At 55.8% G+C, this 21865-nt stretch overlaps 5 protein-coding genes across 5 annotated transcripts; 3 read left to right on the forward strand and 2 right to left on the reverse strand.

Moving 5' to 3' along the window:
• The first annotated feature begins 2171 nt into the window (after positions 1-2171).
• KVR01_010202 (uncharacterized protein) lies at positions 2172-9211 on the forward strand. The gene is made up of 3 exons (XM_044794331.1): positions 2172-2746; positions 2832-6138; positions 6225-9211. Exons 1-3 carry the CDS (start codon positions 2744-2746, stop codon positions 6560-6562), a joined length of 3648 nt encoding a protein of 1215 aa, XP_044640361.1. The 5' UTR covers positions 2172-2743; the 3' UTR covers positions 6563-9211.
• KVR01_010657 (uncharacterized protein) lies at positions 7085-8686 on the reverse strand (the record flags this gene model as incomplete). Its single annotated transcript, XM_044784355.1, has 1 exon — positions 7085-8686. One exon carries the CDS (start codon positions 8684-8686, stop codon positions 7085-7087), a length of 1602 nt encoding a protein of 533 aa, XP_044640816.1.
• Positions 9212-9219: 8 nt separating the features above from the next.
• KVR01_010571 (uncharacterized protein) lies at positions 9220-13080 on the forward strand. Its single transcript, XM_044788869.1, has 6 exons — positions 9220-9659; positions 9727-9782; positions 9843-9947; positions 10014-10177; positions 10225-12450; positions 12516-13080. Exons 1-6 carry the CDS (start codon positions 9628-9630, stop codon positions 12852-12854), a joined length of 2922 nt encoding a protein of 973 aa, XP_044640730.1. The 5' UTR covers positions 9220-9627; the 3' UTR covers positions 12855-13080.
• Positions 13081-18270: 5190 nt separating this feature from the next.
• On the forward strand, positions 18271-19982 carry KVR01_010154 (uncharacterized protein). The gene has a single exon (XM_044791570.1). It carries the CDS (start codon positions 18381-18383, stop codon positions 19938-19940), a length of 1560 nt encoding a protein of 519 aa, XP_044640313.1. The 5' UTR covers positions 18271-18380; the 3' UTR covers positions 19941-19982.
• Positions 19983-20434: 452 nt separating this feature from the next.
• On the reverse strand, positions 20435-21721 carry KVR01_010574 (uncharacterized protein). The gene is made up of 2 exons (XM_044786546.1): positions 21577-21721; positions 20435-21504 (listed from the first exon to the last, which is right to left on the reverse strand). The coding sequence occupies exon 2, from the start codon at positions 21420-21422 to the stop codon at positions 20475-20477; it is 948 nt and encodes a 315-aa protein (XP_044640733.1). The 5' UTR covers positions 21423-21504; positions 21577-21721; the 3' UTR covers positions 20435-20474.
• Positions 21722-21865: the final 144 nt, after the last annotated feature.

Below are 21865 nucleotides of genomic sequence, written 5' to 3' on the forward strand. Positions count from 1 at the left end.
AACGTCGTCGGGAGACTTGTGGCTCCAGATCTCAAGGTCGGGCAAGCAGATCGACTGGTCCTTGTACCGGCCGGGGCAGGCTGCTTGGGCACTTGGTAATGATGGACGGCGATCGTCGAATGTGTCTGAAATCCGTCGTGTGTGAGGACAGCAACCAAGCAAATCCTCCGCCTGCCAAGCAGGCTTGGGTGTGAGTTGTCCCTCCTCAAGTGGCATCATCGGTGTGGCCATGTTGTACACAGATCATTCGATAATCATATAAGCCTTGGGTCGTCTCCCTCGGACGGCAGATGCGCCTTCTGCACTCCTCCACTCTTTGGTTGACTTTGTTGACTTGATGCAGGGGCGGGTCCCGGGAAGCGTGCGTCCAGTGCAGCATTCGGCGGTAGGACCCCGGCTCGCCCGCCAGATTTTAAGCGTATTTGGAGCCTCACGCTCCTGTGGAGCGCCATGTCATGCGTGCGAGTTTGAAACGGCTGGAGACAGCCCCCTCGCCGGGTATGCGCGAGCCACCACCGGTAGAGCGTCAAATACAACGTCTCGAGAATAGCAGAGTAGATGACAAAGGCCTATCCTGCCATTGGTCTGCAGATGGCCGCATGGACGCCGCCACCCGCCAGCGCAGGAACCTAGGAGCGGAAAAAACTCGAGGTCAGACAGCAAGTGCCACAGCCCTCCCTGCTTGAAATTGCGTGGCGGTGACAGATTTTCAGAGGCGGCAACATGATGCTTGCTCGAAAGTCGATCTTTCTGCGAGCAGGAGACCAAGATCACCAAGTCTAAGCTTCAGGTTGAAAGTTCCGGCCGGCGTGGGGTGCGTCATTGAGGATGCGGGCCGGTTGATAAACACATCGGCCTTTTAGAGTTGGGTTTTACCAGCTGCGCGCAGTAGCGTTACATCAGCCTCGCCCTAGGCTCATGTCCTGGAGCATATGTAGTAGAACTGCTTCCTAAATAGTCCCAAAGCACGCGGGGCATGTCAGATGTTCTTGTGGATTTTGGGATATGCGAATTGCCATAGTTGCAAGACGACGAAGCCCACAGCCGATACGATATATGCTGCTGGTCTCGTTGTCGTCCACAACAGGGAGACTTTCGCGCCTACGGCGTATGCTGCTGTTTGCAACGAGGAGATTGTGTTCTGCTGCCAGAAGTTACAGATCCGTATCTGGAATGGCTGTGGTTGTGGTTGTGGCTGTCTCCACTTGCACGACACAGCAACAACTGGGACAACGCCTCCCACTCAGGTTAAATATGCTTCTGGTGTTGCATGAAAGCAATTTGGCGTGGTAGGATCTTGCTCGCTGCACCTTTGCACACCAATCCACTAGCTGGCAGGTGGTGGATTAGTTGCTGCTCGCCAATTTCATCCCAGGAGGGCAGAGCCGTGTGTTTGGACACGATGGAGACGTGAAGCTTAATTATTTAAGCTTCACGACGGCGGGGGATCTAGCCGGTGACGTCGGATGGGACCCTCTCCAACGCCAGGTGTCCCTCTTTCAGTGCTGCGGAGTACGGATACTGACTCCAATGCGATACCGAACGAGCGAGTTCCCAACAGCGAGAACGAGCTTTTGCCTGTTCTTGATGGCAAAGCACATTCCGGATGGTCATGGTCGTCGGAGTCAGTCGCACCCTCGCACAGGCACTGCTCGTACAGCTGGTATGCCGAGTACAAACTGATGATGAGAGTTCCATCCAAAGCGGGTATCGGGTGCAGGCCACGATTTGCGCAGTAATTGTTGTGCGAATTGACGGTTGAAATAATGAGATGATTCAATCTAATTCGTAGCAATGTGGATGAGGCGTGGCGAGTAGAGCCCAAGGGCATGATGGGTTGCCGTGGGCGTCGCTTCTTTGTCGCATGAGGCATTATTCATGGACATCCAGATCCAGGCAGGCTTCAATGTGGCCCAGCCCCCTCTGGTGAGCTGTCGGTCAGCGACGAGGCAAAATCCTTGCGCGGCCGGGTGAGGCGCAGTGACTTGGTGGTGACTATTGGGCCTTGCTTGGGCAGGCAGGTGTGGCAGGAGTTACGTCAGCGGATCCGCCCATTCATATCGCGTGCGTACTGGCGTGCCGTCTCGCAGCGCAGAAGGAGTCCTCATTTGATTGCGGTACTCCGTAGAGCCTGACAGCCTGATCAGTGATCAGTGAGGGTGGAGGGGCAGAGGGGGCCGGTCCCTTTTTAGCAGCCCTGGAGAGTAGGTACACTTGGCCATGACTGGCAGCAAGGCGTGCAGCTTCGTCACTGCACACGCTGCCGTACAGTCAGGCTGTCTTTTGCCAAGCAACTTGTTTCCTCTCGGTCGAGGGCTTGTACATGGGCTTGTAGGCTGCACCGGCAACCCTCCTTACCGTTGGCACGGGCTACCCGGGTGCATCATCTGTTAGCTGTTAGTCCGTAATCCGTGTTGCGAAACTCGAAACATCCTCTCCCCGTCCGCCATCCCCCGTCCTTACGCGGCAATCCCCCACTACCGAAATCCCTCGTGCCGCCGATCAACGACGCCGACGACGTCCACGATAGACCACCCTCCTCCCCTCCTCGAATTGTGCGCCTTTGCTGGCCCATCGTCGACCTGCCATCCTCGCAGGCGCAGATCACAATACACCCATTGCTGCGAGGGCTGTCCTGCCCCTATGTCCGCCCCTGACTGAGTCGCCCTTCACAACAACAGCATCTCACCACTCTGTCCACCGCCACATCGTCACGGTCCCTTCCACATATTAGCCGCCCGTCATGGTAAGCGTCGCCCGATCCCTCCGTCGTTCTCGCCCAACATGCGCACCCGGTCTCGGGTCTCCTCCTGCTTACACTCACGTCGCAGGGTATCACCAACCGCCGAAAGGATAAGGGGGCCAAGCAGGGCGGAGCCGTCGCAGCAGGCGGTGGCCATGCCGGAGGAGGAGCGAAGCCCAAGAAGGCCACCTTCGAGACCACAAAGAAGAAGGAAATCGGTGTCTCAGACCTGACCCTCCTCAGCAAGGTCTCCAACGAGGCCATCAACGATAACTTGAAGAAGAGGTTCGAGGGCGCCGAGATCTACACCTACATCGGCCACGTGCTGGTTTCCGTCAACCCCTTCCGCGACCTCGGCATCTACACCGACCAGGTTCTCGAGAGCTACAAGGGCAAGAACCGACTCGAGGTCCCCCCACACGTCTTCGCCATCGCCGAGTCCGCATACTACAACCTCAAGGCCTACCATGACAACCAATGCGTCATCATCTCGGGCGAGTCCGGTGCCGGCAAGACAGAAGCTGCGAAGCGCATCATGCAGTACATCGCCAACGTCTCGGGGGGCGAGTCGGGCGACGTCAAGCAGATCAAGGACATGGTGCTGGCAACCAACCCCCTGCTCGAGTCCTTCGGAAATGCCAAAACACTGCGGAATAACAACTCCTCACGTTTCGGCAAGTACCTGCAGATGCACTTCAACGCTCAGGGAGAGCCCGTCGGTGCCGACATCACAAACTACCTGCTCGAGAAGTCCAGAGTAGTCGGCCAGATCCAGAACGAGCGGAACTTCCACATCTTTTACCAGTTCGCCAAGGGCGCATCCCAACAACACAGGGAGATCTTCGGAATACAAAAGCCCGAGACATATCTCTACACAAGCAAGTCAAAATGCCTGGATGTTGACGGGATCGACGATCTCGCCGAGTTCCAGGACACGCTGAATGCGATGAACCTGATCGGTCTGTCCCAGGCGGAGCAGGACAACATCTTCAGGATGCTGTCTGCAATCTTGTGGACTGGTAATCTTGTTTTCAAGGAGGACGACGATGGTTATGCCGCGGTGTCTGACTCATCCGTTGTCGACTTTCTGGCATACCTGCTCGAGGTCGACGCGCAGTCCCTCATCAAGGCCATCACCATCCGTATCTTGACGCCGAGGAACGGCGAAGTCATCGAGTCTCCCGCCAACATTGCGCAAGCAACGGCCACTCGCGACGCGCTGGCAAAGGCCATCTATTACAACCTGTTCGACTGGATTGTGGAGAGAGTCAACCAGTCGCTCAAGGCCAGGCAACCCACCACAAACTCAATCGGAATTCTCGATATCTATGGATTTGAGATTTTTGAGAAGAACAGTTTTGAGCAACTGTGCATCAACTATGTCAATGAGAAACTGCAGCAGATCTTCATCCAGTTGACGCTCAAGGCCGAGCAGGAGGAATACGCCCGAGAACAGATCAAGTGGACACCCATCTCATACTTCGACAACAAGGTTGTGTGTGACTTGATCGAGCAGACCCGCCCTGTCGGCATCTTTTCTGCCATGAAAGATGCCACCAAGACTGCGCACGCTGACCCGGCTGCTTGCGACCGGACGTTCATGCAGAGCATCAACGGCATGTCAAATGCCCATCTGACGCCGCGTCAAGGAAGCTTCATCATTAGGCATTATGCTGGTGACGTGAGCTACACGGTTGATGGCATCACGGACAAGTGCAAGGATCAGCTGCTCAAGGGCGTCCAGAACCTCTTCCAGCTCAGCCAGAACGCATTCATCCACACGCTGTTCCCCCACCAGGTCGACACCGATAACAGGAAACAACCGCCATCTGCCGGTGACAGGATTCGAACTTCGGCGAATGCGCTTGTCGAGACGCTTATGAAGTGTCAGCCATCATACATTCGCACGATCAAGCCAAACGAGAACAAGTCACCGACTGAGTACAATGTACCAAACGTGCTTCATCAAATCAAATACCTTGGTCTACAGGAGAACGTCAGAATTCGTCGGGCTGGTTTTGCATACCGTCAGTCTTTCGAGAAGTTCGTCGATCGATTCTTCCTGCTGTCGCCTGCGACGTCGTATGCGGGAGAGTACACATGGACTGGCTCTTATGATGCGGCTGTAAAGCAAATTCTCAAGGACACAAGTATCCCGCAGGAAGAGTGGCAACTTGGTGTGACGAAAGCCTTTGTCAAGTCTCCTGAAACCCTCTTCGCTCTTGAGCATATGAGGGATCGGTACTGGCACAACATGGCAACTCGTATCCAGCGAATGTGGCGAGCATACCTCGCATACAGGGCTGAGTCGGCAACGCGTATCCAACGATTCTGGCGCAAGAAGCGCACAGGTGCTGAGTACTTGCAGCTAAGGGATGACGGCCACCGCGTGCTTCAGGGCCGCAAGGAAAGACGACGCATGAGTCTGCTGGGTTCTCGACGATTCCTTGGAGACTATCTGGGTATCAACGCGACCACTGGGCCTGGGAGTCAAGTGCGCAACGCCATCGGACTGGGGAGCAACGAGAAGGCGGTCTTCTCGTGTCGCGGTGAGCTTCTGGAGGCCAAGTTCGGCCGCTCCAGTAAGCCGAGTCCCAGGATCATTATTGTGACGGGCAGCAAATTCTACACCGTCTCTCAGATGCTCGCGAACAACCAGGTTCAGATCGTCGTCGAACGAGCTGTCCCCTTGGGAGCCATCAAATTCGTCGGCGCCTCGACCGCCCGCGATGATTGGTTCTCGCTCGGAATCGGCTCTCAACAGGAAGCAGATCCGCTCCTGAACTGTGTTTTCAAGACGGAGATGTTCACCCAGATGCAAAGGGTCATGCCGGCTGGTTTCAACCTGAAAATAGGGGAGACAATCGAGTACGCCAAGAAGCCCGGGAAGTTGCAGCAGGTCAAGGTCCTCAAGGATTCTCCTTCGCCGGCCGATTTCTACAAGAGTGGTGCGGTGCACACGCAGCCCGGCGAGCCACCAAACTCGGGCTCAAGACCTATGCCCAAAGCCAAGCCCGTGCCGCCGAGGCCCATCACGAAGGGCAAGCTGATCAAGCCTGGCGGACCCAACGGCCGGCCGTCAAGAGCCACAGGAAATAGAACGCCCCAACCCAGGCCCGGAGCTGCAGGGGCCGCGGCCCCGCGTGCTGTACCCAACCCTACCCCAAGGCCCACCCCGAAACCAATACCTGCCCCTGTCACCATCCCTTCACATAACCGAAACCAGTCAGCCGCTTCCGCAACTCGTGTACCGCCTCCACCGCCGCCGCCTGCCGCGCCCCCGGCCAAGGCGAAGATCATGGCCAAGGTCCTGTATGATTTCGCCGGCCAGAGGGAGAACGAGTTGACCATCAAGGCCGGCGACTTGATCGAGGTTGTCCAGAAAGAGACAAATGGTAAGTCACTCCTGTTCATAGCAACCCCCCCCCACCCCCCAAACTCAGTCTTCACCTCAGGCGAGCGCACGGCTAACCCTGATTAGGTTGGTGGCTCGCAAAGAATGCGGACGGCCAGGCATGGGTGCCCGCAGCATACGTGGAGGAACAAGCACCCGCGCCAGCACCGAGGGCCCCGCCACCGCCCCCGGTCGCAAACGGAAGGGCGAAACCAGCAGCGCCCCAGCCCCCGGCGAAGCGACCCGCGGCGGGGCGCAAGCCGGCGCCGCCCCCGCAGCCGCGCGACTCGGGCATGAGTCTCAACGGCAGTGCTGACGGCAGCCGGAGCAACACACCGACGCCGAGCCTGGGGGGCAGTCTGGCGGACGCGCTCCTGGCGAGGAAGCAGGCGATGGCTAAGAAGGACGACGATGACGACTGGTAGTGGCGCCTATGCAGTGGAAGACGAGGAGCAGAGTCGGGTCTAAGTTTGCGTGTGGTCTACCTGCTCCGACGTGGTTAGAATGAGCAAAGGGTCGCGTGCGTGGTGGTTGTGGTTCGTTTCGGTGCTGCATAGCCCTTGTTATTTTTGCTCTCGCCTTGTATGGCGAGCCATAGAATGGCGAGGATGGGAAAAGGGAAAAGAAGAGAAAGGTGCTCTTGTTTGTTCGATAGACGGGCGGGCTGGCTTGACCAGGCCCTGCTCGGTGTTTTGAAGTATCAAGAGTTGTCAGTATTGAACATAGTACATATTTCAGAAAGATATCATTTAAGCATCTCTGGAGATTGGCTTGGTGATCTCGGGGTCCGGGGTAATCATGTAGCTTTAAGACCTGTTCTCGTGTCTTTTGTCAACGATTATGAATGCCGCGTGTTGGCCGCATTGATTACGGCCAGTCAAATTCTCATTGGGTCACCCTGCTAGCACGAACGGACTGTGGCTACGGTTCATTGGATCTGACCTCGACTATCTATCCTTTCCGTAGGCCTTCCTTCGACGTAGCAGCTCGCCAAGGGGCACATCCTCATCGTCATCCTCCACATCCTCATCCACGCCAAAGTCTCGCAGGCGGTCGCCCTCTGAGTTCGTCCACCCGGGCTCGCCGTCGAACCCCCTCTCGTAGTAGCCCTGGCCGGGTATCACGGGGACCGCCCTGTCCGAGGCGCCCCCTTCCCCTAACCCGTCCTCCTCGTCTTCATCATAATAACCACCGCTGCCACCGCTCTCGTTGTCGTCGACATAGTCATACCCCTCCTCGATATCCTCGATCCCCTCGTCCTCGCCCAGCTCGGCGATGACGCCCGACGTGCCCCGCCGCCGCCGCAGGTCCATCTCCTGCCGCGCGCGGAACGCCGCCATCTCCTCCTGCGGGCTGGCCCACCTCCTGTCGACGAGCTCTGCCTCCTGCCGCCGCGAGGCCTCGGACCCGGGCCAGCCCTTGCCGCCGCCCGCCGCAGCCCGCCGCAGCTTCTCCGGGTCCGCGGGCGGCCACATGCCCTCGCGGTCGTTGAACCCGTTCTCCTCCCACTCCCACCCCGTGCCCTTGCCGGCGGCCGCCCCCTCCCCGCTCGAGACCTTTGGCCCGCCGCCTATCAGGGGGTCGAGCCACGTCAGGACGTTCCTGGTGCCCATCGCCTGTGCCATGTTGGCGAAGAAGCCGATGTCGTAGGGGAACTCGACCCGCTCGATCTTGACCTTGCCGCCGGCGCCGGGCCCGGTCCACCACCCGGCCCGCCTGGACCTGAGGAGCACCGCCTCGTGCCTCTCCTGCTCCCAGCCCTCGATCATGGTGATGTTGAGCACCCACCCCCTAGCAGTAGTAGCCAGGAGTATGACCAGCGCGAACGAGACCAGGAACCCGGCGATCGCCAGCAGGACCAGGTGGATCAGCACGGGGACGCTGGGGCCCAGGTACGAGGGCAGGGCCGAGTTGTCCCAGAAGATGAGGCGCAGGCGCGGGTACAGCAGCCACCAGAGGAGGTAGCCCAGGGCGAGGTTGGTGTAGACCAGGAAGCGCAGGAAGTAGGGGAAGGTCTGCAGCGAGACGCAGTTGTTGGTCCAGGGGCAGTGGTGGTCCATCTTGGGGATGCAGGTCTTGCAGAGGCGGCAGTGGTGCGCGCGGAGGGGCTTGGGGGCGTCGCATTTCTTGCACCAGCGGGTTGTTGCCGAGGTGGTGGTGGTGGTGATCGTCGTCGTCGTCGTCGGCTTGCTTTTGGGCTCGGGGTGGGGTGTGGGTGTGTCGGCTGGCTTGTCTGAAGGGGTCTCGCCGTCTTTGCTAGTCGGTGGGGGGTCGTCGGACTTGTTGGATGTTGCTGGCGGTTGTTTTGGGAGGAAGTCGTAGCGGCCTGGGGGCACGGTGCATGCCTTGTAGTATGTGATCCATAGGCAGGCGAGGAGGATGTTGAATATGGCCGTCTCCCTCTGGGTCATGGGCCCGGGCTCGAGGTTCTCAGCGACGTTGAAGAGCCATTGCGACGTGTAGCCCAGGAAGACGATCAGGAGGCAGACGGCCGGTACGAAGAGGGACTGGTAGTCGGTGGATGCTGGCCCGGTGAGTAGGCCAGCCATGTCTGGAGTTTGAGAGTCAGGGCGGGAGGTGAGTGTCGGCTGCTTGTCGTCAACTCGTCAACAGGTCAACATGGCAGTTGCAAGCGAGGCGCTCGCAGTCAGTAGCCTGGTGTTGAAGGTTCTGATCAGTAGTAAATCCCTCGGTGTAGGGTTGAGAACAATAATAAACAAAGAGAGCACGAGCACAGCACACCCAGTTGTGCGGCTCGTTGTATCACGAGGTTGGCATGTTGAGGGCAGGTGGTACAGCCGACTTGTCAGCCGTGCATTGTGGTCGCAAATCAGCCAGCCTTCCGCGCAGCCCGTATTCAGGGGACGCGACGTCAGTCTTTGGGAGGTCAAGGGACCCCTGCTCAGAAGCAGGGGCACCTCGTGTGGCCTGGCCAGGTGCTCGAGTACTGCGACCTCACAATGGCAAGCTCCACGTCGATATTATACAAATGCCCACGTCACGTATGGGAATCTGATATTTTCTGGAAGGAGTTTGACGGAAGCCAAGTCTGGCTGAAAAGTCGCAGATCTTTCAGATTGATTGTTGCATCACTACATAGATCAAGGCGTGGTTAAGAGCAAAAGTATCTCGCCCTACAGGTCGCAGATACATGAATGTCGGGTTGGCTGACATAACCAGCTGGACTGTCCAGATGCAAGTCAGTCAGTCTCCAACATCGACCCCTTCCCGAGACCTGCAGCGCCCCTGACCAGTCTTCCTTTCCGCAGAATTGGTCTGCAGGCTCATTAATACTGAGGTTGATATGGCATCAGCCCATGCCTACTTTTGACACTCGTTTGCCTGTCTGTGCCAGCCCACAACGCGCCGGATGTGACGGCCGCACCATTTGTAGCTACCCCTTTCTTTCTCCAGGGTTAGCGTCAGCGACATCACTCTCCATCCCGGAGCACACCTCGTTGCCTTTGCTAGATGGACCATCACGTGCATCATGGCCGAACCTTCTCAGCTTGCGCTTCTATGGTCAGTGCCTTGCGCCGCAGTCAACATACCTAAACACACAGCACATTTCCATCTGACACCAATACAGCGCTCTCACATCTTTCTTCTACCTTTATGAAAATATAGGCCGCCATCCACTGCTTGGTATGGTCTTGTAGCCGTAGCATTCCAACATCATTGATATCTTTCTTACTCTTCTTACAGAGCGACCACGGATTTCCGAGGTACTGATATGCCTGATATCTGGTCTGGTCATATTTGCTGTCGGCCTTGCCTCTAAATGGCTGCCCGTGACCAGTGGCCGGTTTGGTACGCAATGTCTATCATCCATGTAAAGCCTGTAAATATGTTTACCCTCGCTAACTACTTGTTCAGACAGGAATGCTGGCTACTCCAAGCTTGGTGAGCCAGAACAGTCGGGAAATCCCAGCAGGCCTCGCAGATACTTCTGGCCGCTCTTGCTCGTTCTCATTGTCATCCGTCTCGAGTTGTCCCGCTGGCTTCAATTTCGTCTTTTGTGTAATAAGCCAGGCGTTGAAGTAGGTATCTATCTATCACCTGCTGGATCTTGGGCTAATTTTCCCAGTGTCTGTTGCCTGTCTTGCTTGCCTTCTACGATGCATGCACCGCCAGGAAAAGAAGGCCGGTGAATGATCACGGCGATGATGACTACGACATGATGGGGAACGACGTCTTCGAAGACATTGCCTTTTGGTGGATGAACTCAAAGATTGTCCTACTCACGGGCACGTCACTGCTCAGCTACGGTGCATACTTGCTGCTCCAACCGAGTGTGCAGTTGACTACCTTCTGCCCGGAGTCGCAAAACAAAACGACGATTCTCGCTCTGCAGTACCTGGGGGTCTTCCTTGATGCCGCCATTCTCATCCTTGCCTGGCGGATACTCACTTCCAGCCGCACAACGGCCACCAGACTTAGAAGCCTCAGTGCAATCCTGGTCTCGGCTTCAGTACTCATTTCTCTGGTCGTCCTCATCCCCAGTCTTATCAGTTATCGGCTCAGGGGTTACTTTCACTTTGCCGAAATGTACGGCGTGGATTCCCTATACTTCTTTGATGTCTTCAATGACTCCATGGTTCTCTCCCTGCTATTCGTTTGCTTTTCTCTCTATACGTGCCAATCCTCCCCACTGGCATCAACCGGCATTGTTGTCTTCCTTTGCGGAGCCCTGGCTACTTATGACAAGCTGGTGCTGCTCGGCACCTGGGAGCACCTCTCTCGATGGGGCATTGTGCTTCCACTCTACGCGTTATGCTTTGGCTGTACCATATTTATGTTCCGGAACCAAGTCCGCATGTTTGTTTCCCGCTGGTTTCTCACCTTCCTCCTCTTCGCTGCAATGGTTGGCGTTTCGTTCTACTGTCTTCTAGCAGCGGACATTATGACCAGGCACCCCTTGGACACGCTCATTTACAAGTCTAGAACTAGTGCAGATCACTGGGCTAAAAAGGCTTCTGTAAGTCAAAGTGTGAGGGTTGCTGTCGACGAGTACCGCGAGCGTCACCCAGGTCGCAGCCCCCCACCCGGCTTCGAGATATGGTACGAGTTTGCTAAATCGAGGGGGTCTTTGGTCATCGATGAGTTCCAGCAAATTGAGGAAGATCTTATGCCGTTCTGGGCCCTCAGTCCTGGCCATATTCGAGAGATTATCACCCAGCTTGGGACAAACAGAGATATTGGGCTCGTCAGTATACGGAAAGGCGCCGTCACCCACCAGCCTGCAGTCGACTCGTCCCATAATGCCATGTTGGATGACCTGGTCGACCTCATCAAGCCATTTGCGCAGCACCTGCAGGACATGGAACTGCCTGTCAATCTGCTAGACCGTCCGAGAGTACTTGCGACGTGGTCGGAAAGGAACAGGTTCCGAGCTGGCGGGAAGATGAAGAAATGGTTTGCACCCGTTTTGGCGAAAAGAGAGGACCGCCAGCAGTCTCCCGGCGAAGACGGTTCAGAGCAAGAAATAAAAAACGACGCACATGACCTGCAGAACATGTTGAAAGACAGGCAATTCTCGACTGCCTGGGAACACCAGCGAAACCTCGGACAGGCCTGTCCTCCTGGTTCGCTATCGAGGTCGGGGTTCTACTCGAACAACCGAGACTTTTGCTCTCACTGTGTCGACATCTACTCAAAAGAGCAGTTCCTCGAAAACTGGAACTCGGCTCAGGATATCTGCCATCAGCCCGACATATTCAACCTGCACGGATTCTACATGAGCGAACTGCCCCTGAAGCCATTCACGGAGCTCGTGCCCATGTTCAGCCGGTCCAAGACGGACCGGTTCAGCGACATACTCATCCCCCTCAGCAGGGGACCCGACACATACAGCACCGACAGCAACGAAAAGTCCCTTGTGAACAAAGAGGCGCGGCTGTTCTGGCGCGGCGACGTCGGCACCGACTTCGGCATGGTCCCAACCCGCCTGCTCAGCGGCGGCCACCAGGAGCGCCTGAGCCACCTGGCCAACAATGGCACTGTGGAGGACCACATCACGATGTGTCTCGCCATCCCCGGAGACAAGGATAAGTTCTGGTACGAGCGGGTGCCGCTGAAAGAGATCCAGTCCGCGCTGAATCTCGACGCCGGCATCAGTGACTACTCCATGTGCCAGAGCCCCGAGTGTGCCGCGGCGAGGGAGGAGTTCGGCTACAAGCCCGCAGATGAGGGCGACAAGGAGAAGATGAACAGCCGGTACATCATGGTCATGGACAGCGACGAGGGCCCGCCGCGGGACTTTTTGAAGATCCTGAGGTCGGAGAGCGTCCCGTTCGTGGCCTCGGTGTTCAAGGTGAATAAGTCCTCCCATTCCCCATTGACTCTTCTCCGCTGACAAAAAGTTTCCCTCCCCCTCAGGAATGGTACAGCGAGCGCCTGATGCCGTGGCTGCACTTCGTCCCCATCGACATCCGCTTCCAGGCGCTGCACAGCACCCTCGCCTACTTCAACGGTATGCAGGGCAAGGGGCTGGTCAACGGGCGCGATGTGCCGATGCAGTCGCGCGCCGACAACGCCAAGTGGATCGCGCAGGAGGGCAGGAAGTGGGCGGCTAAGGTCCTCCGCAGGGAGGACGCGGAGGTCTACTTGTTCCGGCTGCTGCTTGAGTGGGGGAGACTGGTCAACGATAAGAGGGATGAGATGGGGTTTGATCTTGCTGGGAAGAGTGCGAAGGCTCCGGGTGCAGGTGTGAGTTGACCGGCCGCGAGAGTTCGGTATGGAGCTATGGTGAGAGAGATATCCCGCTCTCGCTGGGAGAAAGAGGTTTTCTTGCCGTTGCTGGAGATTGTGGCTTCGGTCTGCTTCAGCTTCGGGGATCAGGGTATATAGTGACGATGTACGGGAGGATATAGAAATCATCCTCCATGTAGCAATATTATGATGATGGCGCTTGGTTAATAGAATGAGCAGGGTATTCTTAACGTCACGGATGAATGTGATGGGTATGTCTCTGGAGGCAACGGATGGAGTTCTTGTATAATTGTATGGTGCTGCTTTTGAAGGTTCATAAGTCTGCCAAAGACCAAAAATTCCGCTTCCGATTCGAGAGCTTATAACGTAGCATTTTGCTTTACTGGAGGTTTTCCGGCTGCTGCGCGTGATATTTGCATCATCCCATTAAAGTTGATGTTGAATGGTGTCAGCTACGAAAACTATCTCTTAGTACCTGGAAGTTACAAATGCTCACAAGACTCTGATAGCGTGGGACGACAAAGGTGTTTCCCGCCTACAAACACCAGTAGTGAGAGCATTCATCCATTCCATTTGACGCTCTGAACTCCGTTTCAGCAAACCTTGTACAAAGGTGAAAACCAACACATCTTCTGGATTCCAGAGGATCTTGAACCTGGTGCCAGGGAGACTCAAGGAACCAGACGCTGTGCAGTACCCGTGTCCCACAATGCGAATTGGCGGACTTACGGCCTCCTCGATGTCTCTAAGCACAAGGAAGAGCCTCGACTGGCGCTGGGGAGACTCCTCCATCTGTACGACCCAGTCACCTTCTCGTGTCCAGTAGGGGAGGCGCACTTCGAAGTCTGGATGACCAAGCGGGGTCCAGTACTTGACAAGTTCATCACCAACCTGGCTAAGATCATGAAGCAAGACACGACGGCGGACTGCCCTGCTCAGTGCCCGTGGCAACGAATCTCTTGATACCATCCCTGCTCCTTCCAGCATCCGTTCCGGAGGGCCGTCACGGGCGATCAGTGCTTCCGTGATGCAGGAAGAGCTTCTGCCGTGCAGATCCAAATTGAGGATGGCGTTGTTGCACACATTTACTACTCGTAATTCGATCGAATCTTTCTGCTTACGAACAGACTCGGTGTTCCAGATTGCGTGAAGCAAGTCAAGCGCGACTTCGAATTCGGATTTCGCATAATCTGGGGTGACATGGCCAAAACCTCCAGAGTCGAGTAGCAAGATGATTCCATACACTTTGTCCTTCGAAATTGTGCATTGCAACCCGCGTACCTGTCGAAGCAGCGCGAGGGGTTCGATATATTTAGCCAGGAGGAAGGACCTGTTGGAGATCGATGGCTCGTTTTGCCTGAACTTCTCTACTAATGTCTTCATTCGACTGAGTCGCTCAAATGTGCTCCACTCCTCTTCTCTGTAGATAGGTGTTGTACGTGGTCTGGTCATGGCCGGGCCGGGCCCCCGTGTTGGCTTCTGGGATGTTCTCCGGAGGTGTAGTATGAGAAGGAAAAACACTGTTTCAAACTCGTCCCTTGGCATGACACTCTGTCCACATAGGAGACTGGCCTGCCTGGCATTCTTCATTTCCTGCAGGACCCATAGTCGGCCGAAATACGGGCGTTTCGCGAAATCCACACAGGCACATACGAATCGCTGGGTTGTGCGAGACCCAAACTTCCAGTACAACCCCAAGATGAATAAATTGTGGCCAACCCATGACTTCCAGTCGCTCACGCAAAGTGCAAATCGCTCAACATTCTCGAAGAGAAAAAGGCTGTCCTCGGCGTGGTCGCCAATGCATGCCAAGACGTGCTCTGCTCCCTTGTAGATCGTCCCCATCATTGCTACTTGCTTGTTCTTCTCGTCGACACATTCTTGATCGATACAGATGGCATCGACCCAGTGGTAGCGACTCTTTGCATGCCAACGCGCCTGCTTCAGCACGAATTCGCAATTTTTCCGGACTGAGAAAGGCTTATCATTAATAAGGATGGTTGTGTTGGATTCTGGATCCCCCCATGTGTAGGAAATTGCGTGATACGGCAGTATGCTCTCGACTGGCCACGCCGTCATCTTGCAGCGTATCTTGATGCTATCGGAGTAGTTATCATCAAGTACTTCTAGAAGCCTTATGTGCTTCGCAGCATCAGGCAGAGCTTCGTGTTTAAAGGCGGTGACGGTAGATTCCGGAAGGCTGTCCATCTTGGTTTCCCAACGGCTGCGAGATTTGGGATGTGATAGTACCAAGCCCAGGCAATACGTGTAGGCCAGCAAGGTAACAGCGACGGAGTGAGATTTTCAGTCACACAGAATCAGGAAAGACGTGAGTGCATGTAGGCCCAGGTGACGAAAACTCGAGGAGTCGCTGTCAACCAGTCTGCGAGAAGCGCTCGAACGTATAGTCAGGACCCAGATGAAAAGGAAATGGGGGGAAAGCTACCCAGGAAGAGGATGTGTGGGTCTTCGAAAGCCTCAACCCTGGCCACAGGAAATGCCGCATAACCGATCTGGGCGGGTGCTCAACCTTGGGAGTCAGCCCGGTCTGGGCAGGAAGCTGGCTATTGGTTGTTCATATGATGATACCTAGGTAGGTGTGTGGTACAACATGATCCCACCAAGGTTGTTGATTTTCAGTCGATAATACAATTCCAAGGTTGTTTAGAGGACCATGGAACAATTTGTCACTTAAATACATCGATGTGGAATAAGAGGCAAGACATAGTAGATGAGCAGCTCAACGAGTAGCAAGGCAGGGGAATCGATCAGAAGTTGACAGAGGCATGGTAATTGACTAGCCCCCGAAAATGCCATTGAATCAGCCCTGAACAGCCTCTCTGTGCTTCTGTGCCGTCGCGGCGCTCTGCACCACTACCTACCTGAGTATCTTCTAAGTAGGTATCCCAGAGGACTATGCTCTGAAGGATTCTTGGAGGACACCTTGTAGGAGGCTAGGCTATGAGGAGTCATCTCAAATGGAGTCTATTTTATAAGAGCCCTGGAGGCTGTGTTATGGGTTATTATTCTATATAGGCTTTATTCACAAGAGAGGCCCTCCTAGATCACGAAATCTTTGGTAGAAAACGGCTCCAGGAGACGTCCTGATATAGACTTACCGGAGCAGCCCGGAGAGAGGTGAATATGACAATAAGAATCCAGACGCGTGCAGTTAAATAAAAAGAGATGTAGATGATGATGAATGCCCGATAAAGGAATTTAATTGATAAGATTTTAGCCCACCTCCTAAACATCGTCGCCTGGGCCAAGAACTCCTCCACGACATTCAGTATTTCTTGGACGTAAGTAGTGGCGCGGCCGTCGTCGACATCACGCCCCAAGTGCGGGTATTTTGTCCTCAAAAAGTTTTCGTATTCGAGCCAAAATTCTTGCATCTCCGGATTCTCTAGCATTCTCTTGCAGCGTGCAGTTCCTAAGACCAGCGAGTATGAGCCGAACTTGACACGGTCTGTGAAGCTTCCTGTCCCCTGCCACCATTATTGTCAACAAATCTTGTACCCTATCCAGTTGCGAAGTAAGTTCAGGCAGCATGCCGTTAGTCCCCCAGTGCTCAATGGCATCTGCTGTCGGTCTCACCTCATGTAGCCATCACGGCAAAGGCTATGGTGGCGATTTCAAGCTGAGAAATAGCTAGCCGTGCGAAATGGCATGCGATGACATTGGCTATGATCCATGCAACCTGCAAGACAGCAAGGCTTTTCAGGAGCCAGTCTGCCTTACTCTTGTCTAAAATATCCCGTTCTTCCAGGACGAGGTGCATAATAGGATGAGTAGTGACTTGCGTGTCTTCGTTCCACCTAAATCGCTCAGTCAAATGGGATGCAGTCATGGTGCTTATCTCTCCCTTGTACATCCCAGGAAATACAAGGCCACCCATTTGAGCATAGTATGAATGCGAGATCGTCCACTTGAGTCTTATTCGGCTGATATCATTAGTCCGGGATCCTAGATCTTGCCCGGCCGATGGGGCATTCGCTGAGCCTGTATTTGTGTCGTGGCCGGTATCCGGAGCCCCAGCTGGGTCCGACAACCCTCCATCGTGCCGAGCCTGATCATCTCTCTGTATTTCGTCAAGAACGTCTTGGGCGTGCGAGTTCTGTAGATATGCTTCGGAGAACGAATTTCGATGAATGGTTTCCGTGTGTGGCTGTTCCGCGGACGATCGCCGATCGCCCTCAGCTACGAGCCCATGTATCGGTTCCAGTTCAAAACCCGCTCCCTCAAGGTCTGTTGGCGTTGGATGAGATCCAAGTGAAGACCTACTAAGGGAACCCCTCAATGGGACATGACCTCTGGCGAGCCTCGGTGGTCGGTCCAGTCCTAGCACATCATAAAGTAGGCCAGGCCATCTACCCGGGTACTGGATCTCCCAGGTCCACTTTTGATCATAGCTCCCATAATGGGTAGTCCACTCGATGGTCTTGCCGGTACGCTGCAGCTCCTCATCGAAGTCCCGTAGTTCTTGAAGAGCCAAGCGGAGGTCGCAAACAGCCTTTGAGACCACGAATTCGGGAAAGAGGATGTTGATGGTCATCCACTTGGCCTTTCGCAGTGCGATAGTCGACGGCGTGTCATTGGGGCCGGGCACATTGAGGTGCAGCACTGTCCAAGTACAGGCAAAGATCGTGATCACGCAGCTCCAAACGAGTGACAGCGTGCCACGCTCTGTTGGTCCTGGTACCCAACCTACCAGGTCGTCCATGGCGTCTTTCCACAACACTCGACCTCCTACAGGATCACTTCGTATAGAGTGACCTCCTGTGAGATAATCTCCTGTGAGATATAATAACCTCCTGTGGGCTATTTATGCGTGAAGGTATTTAAGTACCTAGGTAAATATTGATGACGTTATAGGGTGTAGTGCAATGATGTGTTGAGATATTGGAACATATGGCGATCTCGCTGTAATAATGTGCGCGAACATTTGAGGATTGCCATGGAAGGCTAGCGACAGTAAGCGACGAGAACAGGCAAAGTGTTTAATAAACAGCAAAGGACTCGCGCATGCTCTGTATTTGAACTCACCAGGCATTTAGCAACATACTACTGTGCTGTTGCTGCAAGAAATCGATAGATCATTTGCGTAATCTGCCTGAGAGCACCGCTACGGGTGTCCAAGGGGGTCATCTTGAAAAGATTAACCAATTAGCCGCTAATAAAAAACATTCTAATATTTCTTCGTCGGCTGCTATTAGCTCAACATCTAAGGCTAGAAGCAGTAGAGGCTCCAGTTAATCAGAATTTCTACTAGCCAACTAAGAAAACAAGAGGACCGAGGACCCCCTCAGGCACAGGCCTCTTCTATCCAGCTGTTTATTCATACTTCTACTGTATGAAGGCGCCATGTATGTCCTCGGACGTATGCGGCATAGAAGCGAAACCAGTCAGGGGATGATGTACCCAGGTGTGTAAGGAGTACTGATAGTCTAGCGAATCAGCTAGCCAACCGCACGCCTAGTTTATCAACACGGCCGCGACCGTGCAACATACATACTTAAGTATCCACTCAAGATGGAGCTCACGAGCTTGAAGGACCAAATATACCAACATTTTCTGAAGCACCACTACCAGCCATGGAACCACTACTCATTCTATATCGTCTTACCTTCCTTGCGGCACTCGCAGAAATCACCTCTGGCCTGCCGCGAGACGCCAGCGGAGGTCCAGGCCGCCAGCAGGTCCCTGTCAGCCAGCATACGCGAGCTGTTCAGGGGCCTCCAATCCCTCCAATTCTACATCGACTGGCAGCAACGAAGAGAGAAAGGACGCAACCCGCTGATTGACCCGGATGGCCTGCACCTAACCATCCACATACCCGCACAGGACATCTCGACCCCCTATGAGGAGTCCCTCCCATGCCCGCACCGGATATACCCCTCGCACCGCCTCCACCTCATCCCAAGCATCACGGCCACGCTGCCACACATACCATGGATCACCAAGCTCACCATAGACCAGGTGATCACGTACGACGACGAGGCGAGCACGCACTTCGCCGGGGCCCGGCCCCTCTCCCTCCGCACACCCCTGGAGCTCGCGGCGCGCCTCCCCGCCCTGCAGGAGCTGACCTGCCCCTGGCTCTGGGAGCGCCTCCCCACCGCCTTCGCAGCGGGCCCCGAGCCGGACACGCGGGCGCTCCCGCCCCCGATGGCCCACTACGCCCGCGTGTGGGAAGGGCCGTGGCGCGAGTCGCGCCACGAGCTGGGCAGCCCGGCGTCCGCGGCGCTGGCCGCGGCGCTGCCGGCGCCGCTCAGGACGGCGCGCCTGTGGTTCTGGCGGGCCGACGGCCTCCCGGACCACGACCAGGCCGCGCGGCTGCCGGACCTCGTGCGCCCTGCCGCGGTGGATCCCCTCTCGGCCGGCGTGCGGCACCTCGCGGCGCGGCTCGAGGTGCTGGACCTGCGCGCGTTTGTGATGCCGGATCTGTTCTCTGCCAGTGCTGGCCACGCCCCGTGGTCGGGCGGCATGAGGCGCCTGCGCGTCGAGTTCCACCCCTTCAGGCCCGATGGGAGCTGGTATTTCGTCGGGCCGCGCGGGGAGGACCCGCATCCTGGAGGTTTCGCGGTCGGGGAGGAGCACTACCCGCCTGCTGTGCGGACGAGGGAGGATGAGGAGGTTGATGAGGACTATGGGGAGGACCAGGCTGGGCATGGTAGAGGGTATGAGCACGATGCCCGCAGCTACGACCTTTTTCAGGTCGAGCCGTCGGCTGAGAGGGTCGAGCCGCTCCTGGAGGCGTTTGGGGAGGCACTGGGAGGTATGCCTAGCCTGGAGGAGGCGGAGCTGTTTGCATGGCTCACCTGGCAGCCGTCGGATGAGAGAGAGCGAGAGTACGGGGGCGATGGCTCAGGCGATGAGTCTTTTCGTAGCTGGAGGTGGGGGATCAGATATGTTTCTGCAAAGGATGGCATGAAGGGGCGGGTGGAGTGGCAGGTTGGGGATTGGAGACCGCGAGAGGAGATTGTCAAGTTGTTTGAGTCCCTGGGAGGTGGTGACGGGGTTGAGGTCGAATGGAAACCCTTGGAGAAGCATCATGGTAGGGCAACTTGGAAAGATGATGAATCGTGGTAGGTTCTCAAAGCTGTGATGAAGCTGGATCTACTGCTCAAAGGAGTCAAGTGAGTGTATGGCCCTGGCATCGATGTCGAAGCGATCCACCGCATTGTTGACTCTCAGCACCCCCTGGTCAGGTCAGGCCAACTCACCTTTCGTCCCAAGGTAGATAGTCCATGAAAACCAGCATTTTCCCAACGAAAAAGGCAAGCTGGCGCAACGGCAAAGGCGAGCGACTTTATAAGTCCTGGTAAGACCAGCTTACAACAAGGCCCCAAGTTCAGATACAGTGCCCACCGTAAAAGTCAATAAACACACAGGCAGGTGGGGGAAACAAACACTGCAAAGAAATATCCCGCAACCCCTGCCCAAACATGGCAGGGAACACCGAAAGGAGGGACGCGCTGTAGCACCTTGTAGGGGTGGCAGCGCGTGAGGAGAGTGTCGGCGATAACCTCTCTTTTTGCAGTCTTTTTGCAGTCTTGTCATGCACATAGCAATCAACAAACGGCCTGGATCTCACCAACATCTTTAGTAGAGAGTATCTGCTAGCTACTCAGATACTAACAAAAAGCCGTGACCCTTCCAGCCCATCCTGGAAACCTGAATCTTGGCAGACCACAGCACCCTCGCCTTGATCTTTTCGTCCTCGATGTCCTGCCCCATGAACGCCCCATGCGTGCTGCGGAACTCATGCTGTCCCAGCACGTTCCACATGCCCCAGATCTCCTCGGGCGACAGGGGGATCATGTTGGGTATGCTCCACATGAAGGCGAACGAGTTTGCACCCTGGGGACGGCCAAGGTGGCCCTCCCGCTTGTTGCCCACCGCATCAGCCTCCCAGCTTCCCAAGCCAGCGGGCGTTGTCAGGAGTGTGTCGGCGACAAAGAGGCGGCCGTCGAACAGCAGCACCAGGCTGCCGGGGAAGTGGCCGCCCAGCTTGAGGATGGTGGCCCCCGAGTCCCGACCGTCCACCGCGACCTGCTGCTCCGTCGTGCCAGCCTCCAAGAACACCTGGCGCTCAGGGTCCGTCTGGGCCAGCCACTGCTTGTCCTCGGCGGCGAGATACACGGGACAGCCGAACGCCCTGGCCCACTGCAGGTGGTTGGTGTAGTAGTGCGGGTGGGAGATGACAATGGCCTTGAGCCCGCCCAGCCTGTTGATCTCCTGGACGGTGGCGTGGTCCAGGAGTGTGATGCAGTCCCAGAGGATGTTGCCGGCGGGGGTCCTGATGAGGATGGCGCGCTGGCCGATGGCGAACTTTGGCGCGGTGTAGATGAAGGTCAGGCGGTCGTCCTTGTCGTAGCGGTGGAAGACGTTCTTGTAGCCGGCGAGGGAGGACACGACACTGCCGAGGGTTGTGAAGCTCTGGCCTGAGGGTGGGGTGAACTGCCTGGGGTCGTCGCATATGAAGCAGCGTGTCTGTTGCTGGCGGTCTGCAGTGGGATATTGGGTCCCGCAGGCCGTGCATATGAGCCAGTCCTCGTTTTCTGAGGCCATCTTGTATGATCGATACCTAAGTACTTATTCCGGTGCTGGTTGAGACGCAGCGTGCGTAGCAGGTCGGTTGAGCGTGTAAGAACTACTTGGCCTTAGCACGTCTTATAAGTCAGGACTGAGCCACTCTCGTAAGTGGGGGTTTGCATCTGCTTACAGTACGATGAGATATTCGATATGCAGCCCTGTGTTTACTGATGGTCCAGCCGCTGGCGTGGTCCAGAATGGACTACATGGTCATATAACGACCATGTTATCCGGCCCAGCCAAGTAGGTGAGGTTGATTTGTACCTTCCCACAGCACCTAGACAAGAGATGTCGTCCTTTCCAGAAGTCAGTGCTGAATCACGGTTGGGGTAACAAACGGCCTGTGTGGATCCACAAGCGGAAGGTGGGTCTGCCGATCAGCGGCCCGCCAGCGTTTGCTTGACCTTGGCGAGCTCTCC

Source organism: Diaporthe batatas (genome assembly GCF_019321695.1).
Source record: "Diaporthe batatas strain CRI 302-4 chromosome Unknown Contig00013, whole genome shotgun sequence".
Lineage (NCBI taxonomy): Eukaryota > Fungi > Ascomycota > Sordariomycetes > Diaporthales > Diaporthaceae > Diaporthe > Diaporthe batatas.